The sequence below is a fragment of the Mauremys mutica genome, chromosome 6 (assembly GCF_020497125.1).
Source record: "Mauremys mutica isolate MM-2020 ecotype Southern chromosome 6, ASM2049712v1, whole genome shotgun sequence".
NCBI classification, from domain to species: domain Eukaryota; kingdom Metazoa; phylum Chordata; order Testudines; family Geoemydidae; genus Mauremys; species Mauremys mutica.
This window is the reverse complement of record NC_059077.1, coordinates 71,711,241-71,732,613: the sequence shown is the minus strand read 5'-3', so window position 1 is coordinate 71,732,613 and position 21,373 is coordinate 71,711,241. Positions and strand designations below refer to the sequence as shown.

The following is a 21,373-nucleotide window of genomic DNA, read 5'->3' as shown; positions in this document are numbered from 1 at the left end:
TTTCTAGGAAGCTAAAAATATGGGCTGGAGAAGGGTAAAAAGGAGCAAGTCTAATGAGATATGTATCACAGGTTGTGTATTTTAACTGCTTGATTAATCATTTAGTGGAATCTATTTCCATTCACTCATTTAAATTATCAGGTTGACAAGTGACAGGACAAGAGTAACTAGATAATACTGCAGGCTCTATAACTACATTATGTGTCCCCTTTGGGGCTGAAATTGAATGATTCATCTCTTGTTAAACTACTAATAGTCAAACGCTTTCTAGACTTTTTTGATCTTCTGTCAAAAATTCCATTTTATTCAAAGATTTACAGCAGTGAATGCAGTAAACCATTGCTCAGATTACAGATGGAAAGCAGGCCAGAAAACTGCTCCAGTACGTCTATGTTTGTACATATTAATGCAATAGGACAGAAAGCAAAATACTGATACAAAAGCAATGAGCTCTTTGTGGAATGATTCCCCTGTATAGGGTTCCGTTCTGTTCAAAATGCACACAAAAAGAGAAAGAGTAAGGTGACTGGGCTGGAGTGGTATTAGCACTCTAACAGCACTGCGTTCCAAGGCTCTCTTTCACTGGTTCAGAGAGCAAAGTACCCTTTTATCTGCATATAGGTAAAATTTACAACCTCTCTCCCTCTTGGATACGGACTTTGCCAAAGTTATTGCCTCTTTGTTGTCTCGATGTAGAACAACCCTTGAAGGCTTCTCAATGCTCAGTACAGAGTGTAATTTAGGACCTAATACAACTCCCACTGAAGATATTCAGAGTCGATTGACTTCAATAAAAGTTCAAACGGGTCCTTGTGAGAGATGTGCATCTGTTCTGTAATAATTTATGAATACTGTATATCAACTCAGTTATTACAGTGTTTACTGTATGACTATAGTAGACTAAATCAGCAAGCTTATTGGGAAACAAACGGGAAAGCTAAACAATGACTTCAACAAACACTTGAGGGCTGTTACATGACAATGGGAGAGCCGCTGACCCTGAAGAGACTGACTCAACTTTGTACTGGGCCCACCGAGCTGGTTTTTAATTAGCAGGGCCAAAACATCTGGTAACTGAGAAGAGAAAGGAACTCTGCTGGATAAAAAGCAAAACACTCTGTCTAGCGGAAAGGATGTTGTCTGGGAGCTGGACCGACTGTCACACTGGCTGCAGATTTCTGAAGAAGCTAGGTCCGTCTGCATCACCATCACAGGATGGTGGGGATTTATGTCAGACAGACATGTATGAACTATTTATTGTTTTCAAAACCCTTTTCTCTTATGTCATGCTGTTTCAGTGAAACCATGCTTTGGTTTATGAAGGCTGTTGGGTCACTCTATTCACCACTAGTGTCAGGGTTCCCTCCCCATTTCTACTCTCAGGTCAGCTAGGCAAGCAGGAGCTAGGATGGCGAAATGCAATGTCCAACATAAACTAGAATTAGCTAATTTTGAAGCTGAAAAGAGACCAAAAAAAAAAAAAAGGCTTGTGAATTCCCTTGTAGGCAGTAAACTACCCTTCCCTCAGGCAGAGACAAAAATCTTCAGCTGCTCACAGCCTAAAAAAAAAATTTCTTTTGTTACAAGAACCTGACACCTTTGTCTCAGGCCAAGAGAGATAAGATCGCTATCTGCCCTCAGCTTCTGCTTTCCCCAAGCAGCTTCTTTTAAGAAAAAAAATTCCTAAGGTTTGTGCTTCTGATTCAAAATTATCTCTGATTCAAAATGATCCCACCGCTCTGCGACCATGTCAGGGTTCCCTCCCCACTCTGAACTTTAGGGTACAGACGTGAGGACCCGCATGAAGACCACCTAAGCTTAGTTTTACCAGCTCCAACATGAGGGCTGAGTAATAAGATCAGCTGGGGTCTTTTTACTAACAGTCCCTAACTTTAAACATTTAAGAAAAAACAGATACAATTTTCAAAAGCACTGAAGTCACTTAAGAGCTTGCTCCCATTTTCAAAAGTTAAGTTAAGCACTTAGGAGCCAAAGTTCCATTGGCAGTCAGTGGAACTTCAGCTCCAAAAGGGACTAAAAGTTGCATTTGAAAATGGTACTTTGACACTTTTGGTAATTTCACCCAGAGCTCTTTTGATGGACTACTGTTAGCTTCTGAATTTGTTTTATCATCTGTTGACCTTCAAAAAATGATGCAAGACTCATCTATTTATTCAGGCTTTTTCTGTGGGGGAAGCGATTGTACTTGAAGTATTAAGAGTGTGGATCTTGTCAGTCCAATTACACTTCACTCTGCCATTTGTCAAAAGGTTTCACTGCTTTTGTTTTTAATTTCTATATATGCAACCAGAGGTTAAGACTAGTGTATGCTTTATAAAAAATTAACAACATTTTGACTGCGTCATTCAGCACCACTGTGTTCTGAACCACCACTGTTGCTTTGTTCCATATCTTGTCATGCACAGGCATTGGTACAAGTTTTCAAAAGTTCCTATTCTAATGAAAATTATTTTTCATAAATACAACATGACATGCTAATCATTTTAGCCTCTTTCCCATTATATAGCATTTACATTAGAAAAACCTGATAAGATTATAAGCCTTACAAAAGCAAAGAACATCATACATAAAAGTTTAAATACACACAGTTATGATATTCCAAAGCAGAACACTTTATAACTTTATTTTAGTGAAAATAGAGAATGTATTAAAACAAGGAGGGATGGGGGTAGGAGATTTCCCCAAGTAAATCTAATAAAGAAACTTTCCTTCCTTAAAAAAAGTAAAACTTTACCTGATCAGCTGTAGTGACATCAGAAAGTACAGCATCAGGTGTTCTATTAGGCGGGTTCACTGTTACCTGAATGGAAAAAGTTAGAATATTTAAATGCAAAAAGATCACTCTCCTTTACCCACCCTAAAATCATTATCAGATATGTTTAAAGAGAACTAAGAACAATGATTTCCCAGGGATGGGGGTTAAAACGTATTTAAGGATAAGGAGAAAAAATTTCCAACATGCTCAAAAAAGTTTGCATCAAGATTCTCTTTAAACATACATCAATACATTTTTGACACAAATTTGTCACTGCAGAATAACACTGCTCTTTTAACATTGTACATTACAGGGTCTTGCGTCATTTTACGAAAGCCAATAAGAATAACTGACCATCACTCCATTAGGTTTACAAACATCTGCTCTAACAACAATTTTAAGGCAACACCCACCAAGCTATAAAGTGATTATTGATCCTAAAGCATTAAATCTGGTTTACACACTTATACAGCAGACCATTTTAAAAACATTTTTTCCAAACTAACTTAAAAAAAATAAAGCTCAAGAAAGAAGGCTATTAGTTTCCTCTACAAACTAACACTTTCACGGTTTGATCCAACTTTGAAACCTATCAAAACCAAGGTTAACATTTTGGACCATAAATTGAAGGGGTGCAGGGGAAAAAAAACTATTTAAATACTGCCTTATAACAAGAGCTTAACCAACTTTTTTAAAAGTTCACTACATGAATGACTCTGGACCTTATCTTAGTCTTTTAAAGCCTCTGGCGTTTTATTCTTTATCCTCCCAATTACATGCTGCATTTTGAACCCTATCACTTGAAACAAGGTCCTCTATGGCTTTGTTTTTTTGATTATGTAAATTGTAAACTCAACATGACAGTCTGTCAGACTCCATCTTAAAGGGCTGATTTGTATGGAGCGAAAATATCGCAACCGGTTGAAAACTATTCAAGCAGCTGAATTTTTTCTTTAAAACCCACAAACTATTTACAATGTTAGATATATTTCTGATTTTTACCAATAGCAAGTCAGTTCTACAGTATATCATTGCCTTTATGAGAGGTGCACTAAAGAGAATCAATGCTAGTTTAACCCATTAGACGGTATGAAGCTACTGGCTCACTTTCCACAGCAGACACCCTAATTAGTGGTAGTTGGTGTAAATTATCCCAGGAAGGAGTGGGAGATGCACTGAATTAAAGTGCTGGCACAGTAGCATATTATGCAATGTGTTGCCTTGCCTCTAGTCAGAAGTCTAGATAATAAAGTGAGAATCCCACCACTAGGCTAATGGAGAATTAATTGGCAAAGACATGGAACATTTGGTGTGGGAAAGAGCAAGACATGGAAGCACTATGGCTGGATGGATTCTGGCCTTGATCCTAAGTCTGCTCATCCCCCGACAGAAGCAGAATATAAGGAAATGCTTTAATATAAATTGCAAAATACTGAAAAAAAAAATCACATTTGAAGTTTGATCTGATGTTCAAATTCTAGTAATACTAGCTTCAGTGTACTGAGCTTTGTACATGAAGCAATTAGGACAGAGGATTCTTTGCCACCAAAACATAGCAAAGAGTCTGTGATGTGGACAGACTGCTTTATCTGTGCTCTCTTCTCCCATGAACTGATTCAAGTGCCCCTTCACCCCTGGGGAAGAAACAGTGTGATTATGGAGGGGGAAATTCCTCCAATTCATAAAGAGCTTTCCACTTCCATGGAAGAGCAAGATCTTGGGACGTAACTTCTGTGCTCCCTTTTGTTTGAGTTCAGGCTGGCCCTGTTCCCTAAGGATCTGGGTGTGCTAGAAGAACTTCTCCTGGCTAAAGACTACTTACCCTAACAACATTAGAACCATTAGCTTCTAACTGAATAAATAGTAATGCCACCATCTAGCGCTTACATGGTCCTTTTCATCTGCAGATCCCAAAGTGCTTTACAGGATCTTAGCATCCTTTTCCCCATTTCACATATGGGGAAACTGAAGCACAGAGATTAAAGTGATTTGTTTAAGATCACCAGCAGGCTAGTGGCAGAGCCGGGAATATAATCCAGGTCTCCTGACTCCCAGCCAATTGTGCTGTCCACTAGGCTACAGAGAAGTAGTAGTAATACCGAACACATCACCGGACACCGCCAATACCACACCGAGTAACTGAGACTGCTGACCAGGGAAATAACCCACTCCCTTCCCTGACGGACCAAGGGACACACCCCACCCATGTACTTATCCACTCCACCGATACTGACCTGGACTCCTTATTCATTCCATGGGTGGCATACCCAAGCCCACTTATCCACTGCCACTTTAAAATCCCTTGCACCCCAATCTGGGTCTATGCCGGTTATGTGATATGTATGTATCTTTTCATCCTTACAAATGATATCTGTAACCCCCCATAACCCAAGCCTGACCCCAGATGTACAGTACCTTCCCTCTCAACCTGTGTATATTTCATTTCAAAATTCACTTTAATAAAATTTTTACTTGCTTTCAGACCTAAGAGGAAAGAGATAAGGTAGAGGATAGTTTTGGGTAATTGCTTTTTTGCCCCAAGAGCTGGCTTCTCTGTTAATGTGCACATAGGGTCAATGCAGGGTTCCATGAGGTGGCATGGGATTAAGTGTTTTCAGTATGCTGTAACACTTATATGTTGCATGAGCCATAGCAAGAGGCTGAGTGTCTCAGTACAGGGTAGTGATTGGGGCATGAGAGCTAGCTGTTTGAGGCTGTTAGTAAGTCAGTAAGGGTAACTGGAGGAAATGGCAAAAATCATCTCAGCCCCATTTCACAGAGGAAACTCAGCTGTGTGTCATAAAAGTTCATAATTCAGGGGTCTTATATTCCCAGCTGCTGTTAATCATATAACAATGAACTGGGTGACTTTTCTCAGTCTGTGTTTGCTCAAAAGTTTGTGATCCCATCTCTTGAGCACAAGCCTTACAAGAATCATCCACTCCTTTGCCACTTCAGAACACTACAATGGAGCTACTCCTTAAATTAACTCAGAAACTGAAGATGGCACAGGAAGTGGTGGCCAACTTGATAAACACAGTGCATTTTGCCATGAATACATGATAGCAGTGCTCCAGAATTTGCACAGCCTGTCTGAGGATTTCCATCTCATTCTGTCTTATTAAGCCCTAACTGGCTTGACACATATGAAAGACCCCACCACTCCCACCATTTAACACTGCTTTAGATTAAAGGAGGTGTTCAAGCTCCAGCTCTTTTAATACATGACAGAGGGAGCTGCTCACAATGTGTTCTGTATGAGGACCCCTAACTTAGAAATTCACTAGCATCTCTGGTCTGAAACTGCCTGAAAATTTGTGGGCAACCTAAGGGATACACTGCCACACCCTTCTATTTGGACAAGGCCAGTGTTGAGGAGATTAAGTTGTAGATTTTAATTTGGGAGGGATTCATATTTTTTAGGAAATGAAGTGGGAAAGTATATGATTTGGGACTAGATTCTTGTGTGTGGAGAAAGGCTGTTTGATTTGCTATTTCTGTTTGTGTCTTAACACAAAAATACAATTAACTATCACAAGGGTACCTAGAGTCTGGAATAGGCATTCTTTTCATCTTTTATATATGTTAAAAATTAAATAAAATCACTTATCACACTCTAGGTCTAACCACACACCACACATTACAATCAAAAACTCTGTGCTAGATATTATAATACTGATTTTAGAGTACTGAGGTACAGCGATTGAAAGAGTTGACAAAAATTACAGTAAATCCAGAGGCAGAGTTTAGAACAGAACTATTGAGTCAGTCTCTCAGTACTCTGCTATAATCTTGCACATCCTACCTTTATATCTAGATCACCAACAGCTGAGACAAAGTTTAACATTATTGCATTATCAGACATTTTCCTACAATTTTCATATTTGGCAACTTCCCCATATCTTGTAGGACACGGTGTTTGTAGCAAATACATAGCCCTATAAGGAATTATATAAAAAATTAAAAACCATCCAGGCAATCCAAGTTATATTCTATCCTCATCTGGATTTCCCTATATGTTAAAAAGCCTCAAGGATAAAGGATTTATTTGTTCATTTAGTGAAACTAAGGACAACAATTTATTCATTTGTTGTGATGTAGGAGGATCACATACAGACAACACTACATCAGTGTGATATTAACAGAGAATAATTTTTCTCAATGTTAACGTAAGAAAACTAACCACCACCACTACTTCCTAAACAAGAATTAGTACTATATAATTTTAGTCTAATTTTTGGCCCAGAAGGTTTTTAATTTATTATCTAATTTCTAGTGGGCCTGTGTTTTTCTTACAAGCACCATGTTAGACAAAAAAGGTCCATGAATGTTGAGCTGGGCCACTAATACCACCACTACTGACTTTAGTAACAGCTCATTTGGGCTGCTATGTTTACAAAGATGACCTCACTGAAATCGGGTTTATGATGATAAAGTGTTCTGTTAAATTTGTCAAGGAGACATTGAAGAGTTGTGCCCCTATGTAAAACAAGCATGATTCATCAATTTTCTGTTTATAAGTATATGATATATTTAGAGACAGCCTCACCCCACACCTTCTGTGGTTGGGTGAACCTCAAGATTTGAGCTTGAGATTAAGAAATCTGAACACAGTGGATAGAGATCTAAAATCTAAAAATCAAAAAGATTTTTTAGCTGGTCAATTTACTGCTTTGGAAGTTGAACTAATATCTCAGAAAGCAGCCCACATGGGACTATGGATGTACTATCACAGGCCCTCAATTACAAACTGAAAATAAATTATCTTCTATGGTGCAGTGCCTACAACATGGCAAAGTCCACATGATTATTATGTATTATTACTTGTCTTACAGTGCTGCCTATAGGCCCAGATCTGGAGAAGAGTCCTATTGTGCTAACTGTCCTCCTTACCATTTCCTGTTTACATGCCGTGTTTTTCCTCTCATTTAGATGAATAGCTGCTTTACCCATTTGGACTTCTGTTTAGGGCACATACACAGTAAACCTCACTGTGCCATTGTATGTCACTTGCCAACTACCTCTCAAGATGCTAGCGTTTCACTCTAGATAATAATCCAGAGAGAGCAGAGAAAGCCAATATTATTTCTTTTTCTGCTTCTGAAATCACACACAACTGCATCAGTTTAGAAACAGAGCTACATCTAGAGGTTTTTTCAATGAACAGCATGTTCCGCAAGCCATTTTAAACAAACAGGAGGAACACCAGTTGTTTGAAAGCTCCTTCGCTGGGAATTTCATGTTTAACTAAACATGCAAACATTAAAAACATTCATAATATAATTACATAAGAAATCAAATACTATGGGGCAAAGATCATAGGAAGTCAAGATTACATTAATCAAAATCAACATTTATTGTTTTGTATTCCCCTCACCCACAACTGATTCTGTGTGCATGCTCATAGGTGCATAACTACACTGAAGGCCATTAAAGTCTAGATTTCAGTCATTACAGTTTAGAAGAAGAAAGATTCAAAATACTTCCTTTAGCTCAATAGTTCTCAAACTTTTGTACTGGTGACCCCTTTCATATTGCAAACCTCTGAGTGCGACCCCCGCTTTATAAATAAAAACACATTTACACCATTATAAATGCTGGATGCAAAGCAGGGTTTGGGGTGGAGGCTGATAGCTCACAACCCCCCGTGTCATAACCTCACGACCCCCTGAGGGGTCCCAACCCCCAGTTTGAGAACCCCTCCTTGAACTAAAGAATGTGTGTGGTATATGGTACAAAGTATCGACTAAAGGGATAAATCTGTAAAGTCTTAAGCACGAGTAACAATCCCTGGTATAAACCAACAATAAAAGGAAAGAACAGTGAAAAAGCCTCTGGAGGGGTCTAAATCTCTGTGCTACTTGTAAAAAGAGAAAAAAATAGTAGCCAGAAATCCTGCTCTTCAAGTTAGTCTACAGGAGAGGTTGCACTCTCAGAATCTAATACAAAGAGACTCAAAAAAAAAAAAAAAGTTCTTTACACTGGATTGACTTTAGATGTTCTGCAAGGCTTTTGCTGCCCTAGATATTAATACAGAGACTTCAGAGATTTCCGAAGAGTTGACAGATCAAAAGGAAAGTGAGTAAACAAATAAAGCATTTTCTTTCAGCTTCTAGCAAAGAACTCTGCACCCCTCCTTCTAGTTATGGAGGACGTAATCAAGTCACATTGGGGGCAACCACACAAAAGATGTGAGGCAATCACAAAAGTGCTATACAATGCCTAAATTAAGATTGGCCTACATCAGAGGCTCTCAAACTAGGGGGGGGGTCGGTGTGAGAAGCTTTAGGGAGAAGAGAAAAAAAATCTACTGCACACATTTTATACATAGCAACGCTGATTCCTTCAGACATATCAGTGGAGGGGGTCTACTTAAATTATGGACAAATCACACATTTTTCAGGGGTTGGTCAGGGTATAAAGAGCAAACTTTGCAGATGTGTTCATACAGTTGCATACTCCATGCCACCCTTACCTCTGCATCGCTGCTGGCAGCAGCGCTGCCTTCAGAGCTAGGCGCCAGAGCTATCCAGCCGCTCGGCACTGAAAGCAGCGCAGAGGTAAGGGTGGCAATACCTTGAGCCCCCTACAATCGACTTCTAACCCCCTTTTTGGTGGGACCCCCCCAGTAGAGAAATGTTGTGCACTTCTGTATAATTTTACCCTATATACTTAAATGGCTCTGTTTGAATCAATGCCTTACTGTTTTTAATATTTAGTGAGAGTTGCATGTTGATTTTTTATTATTGGTATATGAACTTGTGTGGCAGGAGGCAGGGGAGCATAAACTACTACAGACACAGAGAAGGCGGCACAATCAAATATGTTTGAGAACCACTAGCCTACATCATACTTTGAGATCAACATAACTGTTGCCAGCTTGGCTAGTGAACAGATGATTCCCTCAGAAGATGACCTGCAGCCTAAGTTCACAGACCTCAAAAGTAAAGACCAGCTTAGACTGCAACTATGAAACAGCTTCTCCCACTTTAATCAGCCACCTCAACCTGTACCGCACAGGCAATTCAGTCCTGAAAGATTGTTCAGAATCTGCTTGTGTCTGTCTTCTGCTGTGTCATTCCCAAGCTAACTGATCATCCCTAATCAATATACTAATTATTTTTCTTATATTACATTCAGAGAAAGATAATAGTTATTTCATCTGAAATACATTTCAAGTTTACCTTTGCCTTTTCTGATGTTCGTTTTCCACCAAATCCTCCAGCTCCAACAATAAACAGAGAGAACTGATTATAGCACAACAGATCCTTTCCACAGTAGGTGCGAACTGGAAGACAATACAAAATGAGAGGTTATAGTCTCTTTTTTGAATACTCCTAACACTTACCCCTCTCAGAGCCAATGGATATTGAATAGCTGTTTTATATATGCCAGTATTCATCTTCACAAGTTAGGGGACAATGTCCTCACTTTTGAATGGCACTGTCATAAATCATTTCCTAACAAGTGAAGATTAATGTCCTGTTTAAAACTACGCTATTATAGATGCTCTTTAAACAAAAGTATTAAAATGAAAAAATGAGCTATCAAAATGCTGATGACATAAAAGTGCTAAAAAATGGTTGACAACACACAAAGTGCTGAAATTAATGTTTATTTCAACATTTCACACATCATTAGCCACTTATTTAAATACTATAGAACTATGCCATAAAAAGTGATTTATTAGAAGCCATTAACAATCCCTGGTGAAAAAACACATTCACAACCTCATACACAACAAAGCAGCACTAATACTGTATGTGGAAAAAGCAACCCCAAAGGAAGATTTAATTTAAGGTTACTTGGTTTTCTTTTTGTTAAAGTCACTTTTGATTTTGCTGAACTTGAAGTATTTATAGTTACTGAGGTGAAATTGAAATCTCTCTATTTCCAATTTATTCTCACTTATTCCATTAGGACACAGACCAGCATTCATACTTAAACTTATTGCCAGTTGTGCACCTCTCCCACTTATACTGAGTGCCTAGTTTCTCCCATAAGCAGCTAACCTTTAACGACCCAGACCAGAACCTTTAGGTCTGTTACAGAAATAGACAGACTCATTTGAATAAACTTCTAATGGGCCCAAACCTTGGCTTTTCAATCGTTCCTATGCGGAAGTAAAGCATAACTAGAAGGATTTGATTGGAAAGCAGTTAGCTTTTTGCCAGACTGAGTCATTAACTGGTAAGAAACAGGAAGGGCAGAGGTCAGGAATAAGTAGTATTATTTGGAGGTTTTGAGGAAACAGTAGGGGAAAATTTGTAAAGGGTTCATGTAGAAATCTAAACAGTACATTACCTCAAAAAAATCTGGTGGTTCATTCCCTATTAGTCTCATTCTAAAACCTGAACTTCCCAACAGTCATGTTATACCATAACCATGTCCCCAGAAATTAAGACACATATTTTGTGAAAGAAAAATACAAGTTATGGACTTCTTGGGCCCACTAAATTAATGCATGAGCAGAAAAAAAAATTAAGAGAATAAAAATATCTCAGGATGTCCTTTCATAAAATTCAAGTTGACAGTCAATTTAATTAGACGTTGAATTTTACAAACACACACATCTTTTTAAGAGAAACAGTTCAGGCTAGCCAACTTCAGACAAGACTATTTATTAGAAGTAATAGCTTTTTTCTGTTTGTGTATTCAGCACCATCTTTCTGCTCAGGGGGTAGGAACACTACTGAATCTTCTGTCAATGTTCTCTCAAAAAGGAGACTTCTTAATTTCAGAATTTATCTATTCCAAAGAATAAGGCAACATGCACATGACTGCAAATTAGTTCATTTCTCAGCAGTCACTGGGCCATGTGGCACAGAACCTAAGAATTTAAACTGATTTTAGGCTGAAAGTTATTGTTAGCACAGGTTAAATTTTGAGACTGTCAGCTTTGATTGTGTCTCTTTAATAAATTACAATATGGTTACCATCTAAGAGAATAACTGCTCCTGAGCCTTTGTCAAGAATATCAGCAATAGTTGATTCTGAAGTTAATGGTCCTGAAAGGAGAGAGAATAGGAAAACACGTATGTTGAAGTACAAAGGTCTTAAATTACAATACAACATGAATTTTTTGCAGGAGTATTTTAGCAAAGCTAATTACAAATATTCCCAGGTTTGTAATCTACACAAGCCAAGTTTTAGAACATATAAATTAGAAGTAGTTTATTTGTAATACATTAATACAATGTAGGTGAGGTTTTTGTTTAAAATGTCAGTTAACAGGAACTGGTATGTGTTTAGACTCCAATCCTGTAACTGACTCCTGTGTCCACTCAGAGCCCCAACGAGTTTGAGAGGCATCTACCTGGGTGAAGATAGTTGCCAGATTGAGGCTTTAAGGCTTACCTAAATGGTGAGTTAGCTCGTGGCAAACCAGGATGTGAATCTACAGTGTACTAATTTGCCATATAAACCATGCTACCACGCACTAAAAGTTCCATAGTGCACTTTGACATACTCCTATTTCAAGCAGCAATACATCAAAGTGCAGTATGAAACTTTTAGTGCGCAGTAACAGAGTCCACATGGCAACGCTAGCACACTGTACAGTCACATCCTGGCTTGCTGTGCACTAACACATCATGTATACAAGCCATTAGTGTCTACCAGAAGTTGAGGTGCACTCACGTCTGGAATGTTTATGGTTTAGACTGGCTCATTAATTTAGTAACAATAACTGTTTGAGTGTTGAAGCTTATTCATACGTCTTTTCCCAGTAGAACCCTTAGACACATCCTACCAAAAAACAAGATAACTGGCTAGGTGTGCCAAGGAAGAAAAACAGGCATATACTGCAAAGGACTATTGTGAGGCTTAATATGCCCCACTGAAAATCATGCTTCGGTCTGAAACTATTTCACCTCTTATTTTTAACAGTAACGGCTAAAATTATAATTGATAGAAACAATTTAACTGCTTTTTTCTATTTGTCTTCTTGATGCATTTTGTGTAAAATTAATTCAATTGTTTCTCCACATTACAAATACTTTCCTTTCCTCTGAGTTTCACACAAACAGAAAGGGAGGGAAAACAAATTATGTTTTGTGAAAGATAAGAAAATTTAATTATAAAACCACAGAAACTGTCAGGTCACTGAGAAGCAAAAGTAGCACCTGAAACCACTGCCAATACCTGTCTCAAAATGAAATAGGTTGCAAGTTGATTGCCTGTCTTTTAAAGCAAAGCATGCTGATGAAGCGCATATAGATTGTAGGTGCCATATAAGTGCAAAACATAGTGGATCAAAAGTAGATATTTCTGAATACACACAAAATATACTGTTTATCTCAGCCCTTACAGCAGGTCCACTTCCCAGAAGCAACTATTTAGAAAACTTGAAAAATTAATGGATCTCTGTAGTCTTAAAGTTTTGTACTTCACATTAAATCTCCCACTACTTCTCTTTTATTTGCAAGGAGTCTTCTCCTAGAGAACGTAGACAAGTTGTATCACATATACTAATTATTTGGTGCAGGAAGTGCAGAGCATTAATTTAGCCATTTCTTATGTCCTCTTTATCCAGAATGCTAACGCTACAAGTGGACCAATATTACCTATCATATTCCACTACAACTAGTATTGCTGAATGTCAAATAGCAGGAAAGTGTTCGGTTTACTGTCTTCTCGTGTCACTGGTACATAAAAATATAATTAAAAGAGCTTCAGAATCAGTGACAACACCTTAACTATCAAGTACTGCAAAAAGCTCTAGTTAAAATGTTTAGCCTTTATCAGGCTAGGGGCTTCCCCCCCTCAATAAACCCTTTTAACACAACCCATTTTCAATTATTAAGCCTAAAATGTTCAAAGAATCGGGCTCTTACCCATCACAAGTTTTCTTATCGCTCAAAGTTATAAAACACAAGATTTTAAGCATGACTTGAACATTGAAGCCAAGCTTCTCTCAAACAAGTGTCTCTGGTGTTCTTATCCTGAATATTTTACAATTTTAGACCTCTAGGGAGGCAAATGAAAATTCTTGCATTTCAACAATTAAAAAACCAAACCATTTTTACACACAGGTCTATGCCATAATATGCAGTGTGTGTGTGTATAATATCTATTTTTTGGTGTGTGTACCAGGAAATAGAGCAAATAGGGCAAATACATTTTTAAAATAGATGTATTTAAGGTCAGAAATGAGGTATTAGGAATTGCCTGCTGAAAGTTCTTAAGAAGTTTTCAAACCAACAGCAACTCATGGAGACAATCCAAGAGAAGAATTGGTGGCCAGTATCCTATGCAATATGATATTCTACTTTTTGAGATGTTATTGTTTGAAATTGGTTGACAGATCTGCAAACAACTTAAATATGAGCCTGAACAATATGATCTTAATCACAGAGTCCTGTCAATTAATGGAGAGCATGCCATCTTCCTGCAAGCAATAAAGAGCTCAGGTGCTTCCTTTTGCTCTCAGAAGCAAAGAACTAGTTTATCTGTGGTTTATTTGGTTTCTTCCCCACTTGCTCTCATCTCTTTCACTGAAGAACTTCTCAATACCACTTTACAAATAAACTCACATATATCCGGCAACCAGTACTGGAATTGAAAAAGATACAGTGAAGGGCAACAAAAATGATTAGGGGTATGGAACAGCTTCCATATGGAGAGAGATTAAAAAGACTGGGAATATGATAGAGGGCTATAAAACCATGAATAGTGTGGAGGAAGTGAATAAGGAAGTGTTATTTACTCCTTCACATAAACACAAGTACTACGGGTCACCCAAATAAATGAATAGACAGAATGTTTAAAACAAAAAAAAAAAAGGAAGTACTTCTTCACACAACACACAGTCAACCTGTGGAACTCTTTGCCAGCGATGTTGTGAAGGCCAAAATCATAACAGGGTTAAAAAAAAGAGCTAGGTAAGTTCATGGAGGATAGTTATATCAATGACTATTAGGCAGAATGGGCAGTGATGCAAAACCATGCTCTGAACGTCCCTAGCCTCTGTTTGCCAGAAGCTCTGAGTGGACGACAAGGGGTGGATCACTTGATGATTGCCTGTTCTGTCACTTCCTCTGAAGCACCTGGCATTGGCCACTGTCAGAAAACAGGATATTGGGCTAAATGGACCAGTGGTCTAACCCAATATGGTTGGTCTTATCTTTGTAATTAGTGAAGTTTTATAAAACAGAAATATAGACTCTCTTTGGACATAGACCCTGATTATCCATTAATACATTTTTCAATGAAAATTTTGACGGCAAGGGATAAGTGTGTCTTTGTTCACATCTCTATAAAGTCAAAAGCTTCTCGCTCTTACCGACAGAATTTGGTCCAATAAAATATATTACCTCACTCAGCTTGTCTTTCTAAAATTAAAACATACTTAGTTCATTTCATTCTTTAAGTCTCACAGGCACAAGGATGTAAACAATGTAACAAAGTACAGTTTCTGGAAACATATTCTGACAATTTGTGATATCAACTCCCAGATGTAATTAAGTCTAGTTAATAAGTTGATCATGAGCTATATATATATAAACAAACACATTGTGAAGGCACACTAATTTATGTTTAGTAAGCAACTAAATATTCTTTTTCAGGCAGCTCAGCAGAAAGCCAATTGTTACCTTGTTTTTACTAAGTACGTCACAACAAATATAAACTATAGTTGTTAGACAAAATAAAAATAAAAAAGCACCATCTGATCAGATTTTTTTTTTTTTTTTTAACAGGACATCTGAATGGAAAGTTCCAAAACCGGTATGATAAAGCCATACACACAAAATACAGACTAAATTTGTAACAGAAACCAGTTCAAAACAATGTATCCGTATTTCCATATATAATGCTGATACAAAAGAAAAGTGAAGTGCTGTCATGGTGAATATGAAACCATCAGAGTAAAGGACTGACCTGAAGTTGGAAGTGGTTTATACAACTCCAGATATTGCTCACCATGCAGTAGCTGTGTAAAGATAAGCAGCACTATAATGACAATCAGTATCATTTGCCACCACTTCCCCCATCCCTGTCATAAGCAAATATGTAGATACAGATATTTTGGAAATGTGTTTAGAATGAAAACATATTGCTACAAAATAAAGAGAAGTGATAAATTATATCAAGTTCTTTCCACACTTGGATACTTTTAGCTGCACCAAGGCTATAAAAATAGCAGTCAAAATTGATGAGTTCATTATTTCAGAATATTTTGTTATGTTACTTTGAGTGTAGGAATTATTTTGACACACTTATCTTTGGAAGTTGTTGGTAACAGCCTAAAATCAAGCAGCCCTCCACAATCAGTCCTGACTTACAATCACACAGTATTTTTGTGGAACATACTGAGCATGGGGAGATCCAGGTTGGATATTAAGGAAAACTTGCTAACTACAAGGATAGTTCAATATCATAACAGGTTTCCTAAGGGAGGTGGTGAATCTCCATCCTTGGAGTTTTTAAGAACAGGTTAGCAAACACCAGTCAAGGATTGTCTATGTATACTTAATCCTGCTTCAGCCAAGGCGGATGGACTTGATCTTTTAGGTCCCTTACAGCCCTACAATTCTATTTTCTAAGATTCTAATTAGGAAGAAGCCACCAAAAAGATAAATATGGGCAATTTTATTGCCAGGTTAATCTCTGTCGCCTACCCCATCATGTGTCAATAACTCAAAACAGAATAAATAAGTTAGCACGCGCCTACACAGACATCAGTTTATAAGCATTTCCCATTACTAAAAATTTGAACACTCCAAGCTGCAGAACTTCTTTTCTAACCTCAGAAATCATCTTAAAAGAAAGTGCATTCAAAACAGAATGCCAATGAGATGCATAGCAGTCAAAATTTCAGATTTCCTAAATTTTAAGTAAATGTTAAAATATTTCCAGCATACTTATGCTATCCTTTTAATCCCTGACAAAATTTCTGAAGTGGAATCCAGTTTTCATAACGTCCAGCACCAAACAGTTCTGATTATCTGTTCATTCACTCCTCTTGAGCATCTATTATAGATTCTCAATTAGCAGCAGATTTCATGCTAAGCAATGTGATTTCACTGAATAATACCAAGTTCCTAGGTTTAAAATTACTTTAAAAAATAGTTCAGGTATAAAAGTAGACATTTTTAAAAAATGCATTAACAAATATCCCAGCTATAATTCAGTGCTTTGAATGTTCAGTGTTACTAGATGGGGTTTGAAGACAGACAACACTGCAGGGGAGATGACCAAAGAGCCTTTTGACTGTAATTTACTTTAATGTATGGGACCAAGGAGAGAGGGAGGATAACATATGGCTCTATACCACCATTCCCAGGATGCGGATAATGGTATGTTGCTCTTCTTCCCATAGCCTATGTGTAGAACATGGCAAGAATTATAGACACTACAACCTTTTGAGGGGGCCTCCCTCTGTTTTGTGGAGCACTATGTTTTTTCCTTAGCTTCTCACAAACACAACAGGACATCCCATGTGCAGTCAACAAAGGCCAGCAGCAGTGATTCTGGTTCAATACATATATAATGTTAGGGGTTTGGCCATCTGGTGTTTGGATTTTGTTAGTTTGCTTTTTACAGGAAACTTCAGAGTTTGAAGTCAAGACAGCTATGAAAAAAAACTCATGGGGTGGCAGGATTGTGACAAAAACAGCAGCCATTTATACAGCTTTCTTTAGTTTTTATGCAGACCACAGTCCCAGTACAGAAAATGCTGTAAATCTTACATTTTTAAGCTTCTTAAAAATCATATTTCAGCTATGAAATACTAAATTTCTTATGACATCACATTCTTGAAGAATGCAGCTTTATATAATTTATACTTGTTTAATATACGTGTGTGTGCGCGTGTGTACACACACACACACAGTTTGAAGAGTGTGTGCACCCCTGTACATTGTCAACTAAATAAAAAAAGCAAAGATTACACCTACTGTACTTGCTTTCTAGATTATCTATGGTAGAGAGCTTCATCCCTGGAAAGAGCAAAAGAAATTGCTAAAAAATAAAATCCCTCCATTAATACACAAAAAAGTCAGAGCTAGATAAAGGTTTTTGGGTTTTAATAAAGAGGATGCTGCTCTTCAAGCAAGATTCCCACTTAAAAAAAAAGAGCGATACACATGTGATTCATAAGCAGCTTAAGGGAAAAAAAACAAAAAAACCTACGAACTTTACATCAGAGAGGTAGGTAACTCACTTCAATACAAGTTTTGTCCGGGGAGTTGCTAGAAATCAGAGCCTGTTACTTTTCTCTTTCTAGAACAGCGATCTCTGAAGTTTTGGTGTATATACTGAGCCATTTCAATTACAGTCAATTTATATAGCATGCAACACAAAATAAATTGCAATGTCTAAATCATACATACCTTTGTGAAGTCAATATTGAGTCCTGGAACACTAGAAAGTCCACCATCCCACAGAGATGCCTGAGCTGGGATGACTCCAAACGTAGGTAAACAACAGAACTCTTCACTGCCTTCGAAAACAAATTTTAGATGGTCTGGATCCTTGGTTGACATTCCAACACCAAGAGCGTACAAAATTGGTTGTAAGTGAGTATAATTATACACCACTGTGGGCAACTTTTGGCCAACACATTTGCTCTGTGGATTAAAAATATATAGTATAATTTAAAGTTAAATGCTATGTAGTATTTGATTTCAATTTACTTTCTTCAGGCACAATCATCATATAGCTGCAACGTAATATATTAACAGTCTTGCTATGATTACTTACATGTAGGACTGTCAAGTGATCCAAAAAATTGATCATGCGATCCAAAAAATTAATTGTGCGATTGACTGAACAAGTAGGAGGACTGAGTGGACTTATAAGCACTGAAGTTTTACATTGTTTTGTTTTTGAGTGCAGTTATGTAACAAAAAAACCCTACATTTGTAAGTTGCACTTTCATGATAAAGAGAGATTGCACTACAGTACTTGTATGAGGTGAACTGAAAAATACTATTTGTTTTATCATTTTTACAGTGCAAATATTTATAATAAAAAATATAAACTTTGATTCCAATTGCAAACAGAAAACTATATGAAAATGTAGAAAAATATTCAAAATATTTAATAAATTTTAATTTGTATTCTATTTAACAGTGTGATTAATAGCAATTAATCTTTTTTAAATCGCGATTAATTTTTTTAGTTTATCACGTGAGTTAACTGCGATTTATCAACAGCCCTACTTACATGCCATGTCACAGGGAAGATATTTCTGGAACTGAAATGGTATTTGTTTTTTTTCCTTTAAATATATTCCATAACAATAAATATATTGTAAGGATGCCTGTATATATCATCGTAGAATATATGGCAATAAAGAACCGCATCCTGCAAATTACACTACGCAGTATTTCAAAGAAAAACCACATTACAGTGGACAGTTCAATAAACAATCATGATTAAAGACCAACACTAATGAAATAGTTAGCACCATAATAGACAGCTCATTCCACCTAGAACTTGTGGGTGGGGAAGTCAGCCATGTGAAAGATAAGCACTTCACAAAGAGCCTTGTCTGTCAGGTAAAAAACAGCAATGTGGTGTCTTCACCATCATTCTAAACAATATCCTATTTAGGCTGTCTGAATGCTCCAAAGTGCAAGAGGTGGTAAGTATTTTTATATTTTTATATATATATAAATAAACAAACAAACTTCAAAAGTTCTACCGCTAATTAGAGAAAATAAGAGAAGAATAGGGCGCGAGTTTATTATTTCTGCTCTAGTTCACATCTAAAAAGCGACCTTACAGAAAGCAAGCCAAAGCTTCTGATCACACGCCGTGAGCAAGCTTGTCCTTGCTTTGGATCTTTTGATAGCTACAAGATTAGTACCTTGCAGAAGCATTTTTACTTACTGGGTAAAAGCCTGAAGAAGCGGATCTAGTATAGCTTGTGGGATTCATGGAAACTCCTTCAGATTCTATTTGACTTAGCACATCATTCAGTATGCTTACCGACTCTGGAACAAACAAAAGGGAACAAATGATTTAAAAATAGCCAAAGAACCCTGCAAAAATCTGCAAAAGTAGATCCTTCTTTCAATGACATATGGGAAAAATAAAAAATGAGGGCAGGGGTGATTCAATATATACAGATTTCTCTAAACAGATTTTAGTTCTGTACCTTACTGATGCCTACAAACCATGTGTGGCAATTATATCCTACAGGTGTTCTACTGGCTCTGCACTAAGTAAGGAGTTGTGCTTGAAATAAATATTGTTTCCTTCATCATATGAATCACATGTCTGGAACAAATAACTGGTGCTATACAACATTATCTTGGTCAGGCAACCAAGTCCATAACTGTATATTAAATTCAACTTCCCCAGCACTAACATGTTAAGAGAAGACATCTTGCACACTGTTTACTAATTTTGTCAAAAAACAGAATTTGATAATTAGTGTACATTTTCTCCTCTGTATACTTATTTATTTTGGGTATTCTAAAATCATGTTTTCTATCAATCATCCTCCTGTGCAAGCTGGGGTAAACAGCAAGAGCAAGTTGAAGCTAGAGCAATGTCATGATTTCAAGAGGCAGATTACTGCACAACAAAGTGGGTTAGCACAAAGTATATGTTGTATATGTTCAGTATGCTGAAAGCATGACCATCTCTCTGCCTCTCTCACCTGACCCAGCAAGGGCTGCTCAATGCCAGGCCCCATGCCTGGGTGAGATTCAGGCATTGATGAGCGTTTGTTGGCAGAAATTCAAACTGGATAAAATCAGTAATCCCAATACCAAACATTCAAAAACCAGTCTCCAAAAGATTATGAGATTGACTTAAAAAGTTTTTTAAAAATCACTATTTTCCTCCTTCCTGCTGATTTTTTCCACTCTTAGAGGAAGCTATTGTCCTCCTATTTGTGCATGATCCCCGCAGGTACAAAATTCAACCTTAGAGAGTAGCTTAGCCTCAACCCACTTGGAAACAATGCGACGTGGTGGCCATATTTGCTGGAGGCAGACTGTAGCTTCAGATCCAATGGGAAATGGTGGCTAGTTTGGGTAAAGGCAACCCTAAAGTTATCAAAAGGATTGTTTGTGCCACTCTTAGGAAGGGTGTGTCTCTCTCAAATGTTACTAGAATTTGCAAATCTGGGGGTGGTTTTGTTTCCCCAGCAGCTGCTAGCCAACCACAGAATGCCCCTCCCATTTGCCTCTAGCTAGAAGACCAAATCAGTTTTTCAGATGAGAACCTTGCTACCATGATTCATGCTGATGTTCTCTTAAAATGAGATTCCTGATATGTATTTTATATGGAACTATGCATTAAGCATCCGGAGACTTATGCTGGTACAGAATGCTGAAGCCCAACTTTTAAGTGGTGCATCTTGGCTGGAGCACATGATACCTGTACTTTGGGAATCATTGCTTATTGGTATCTGGATGAAATTTAAGGTTAGCGATTTGGGGACCACCCCCCCCACCATAAAGCCCTAATTCAGCAGTGTAACACTAATGGGGAAAAAAAGTGAACATCATTCTGGGATGTATCAGCAGGAATGTTGTAAGCAACACACACGAAGTAATTCTTCCACTCTGTACTGATAAGACCTCAACTGATTATTGCGCCCAGTTCTGGGTGCCACATTTCAGGAAAGATGTGGACAAA

General features: G+C 37.5%; 1 protein-coding gene across 2 annotated transcripts in view; it reads right to left on the bottom strand.

Annotated features, from left to right (window-relative positions):
• HSD17B4 (hydroxysteroid 17-beta dehydrogenase 4) overlaps positions 1 to 21,373 on the bottom strand; it is a 108,895-nt gene that overhangs the window by 46,063 nt on the left and 41,459 nt on the right. For both annotated transcript variants that reach the window (XM_045020617.1, XM_045020618.1), the window contains exons 12-17: positions 19,613 to 19,716; positions 18,109 to 18,345; positions 15,656 to 15,707; positions 11,713 to 11,784; positions 9,961 to 10,064; positions 2,756 to 2,821 (exon numbers count right to left, since the gene is read on the bottom strand). In XM_045020617.1, the coding sequence (XP_044876552.1) occupies positions 2,756 to 2,821; positions 9,961 to 10,064; positions 11,713 to 11,784; positions 15,656 to 15,707; positions 18,109 to 18,345; positions 19,613 to 19,716 (635 nt within the window). The remainder of the gene's footprint in view (positions 1 to 2,755; positions 2,822 to 9,960; positions 10,065 to 11,712; positions 11,785 to 15,655; positions 15,708 to 18,108; positions 18,346 to 19,612; positions 19,717 to 21,373) is intronic.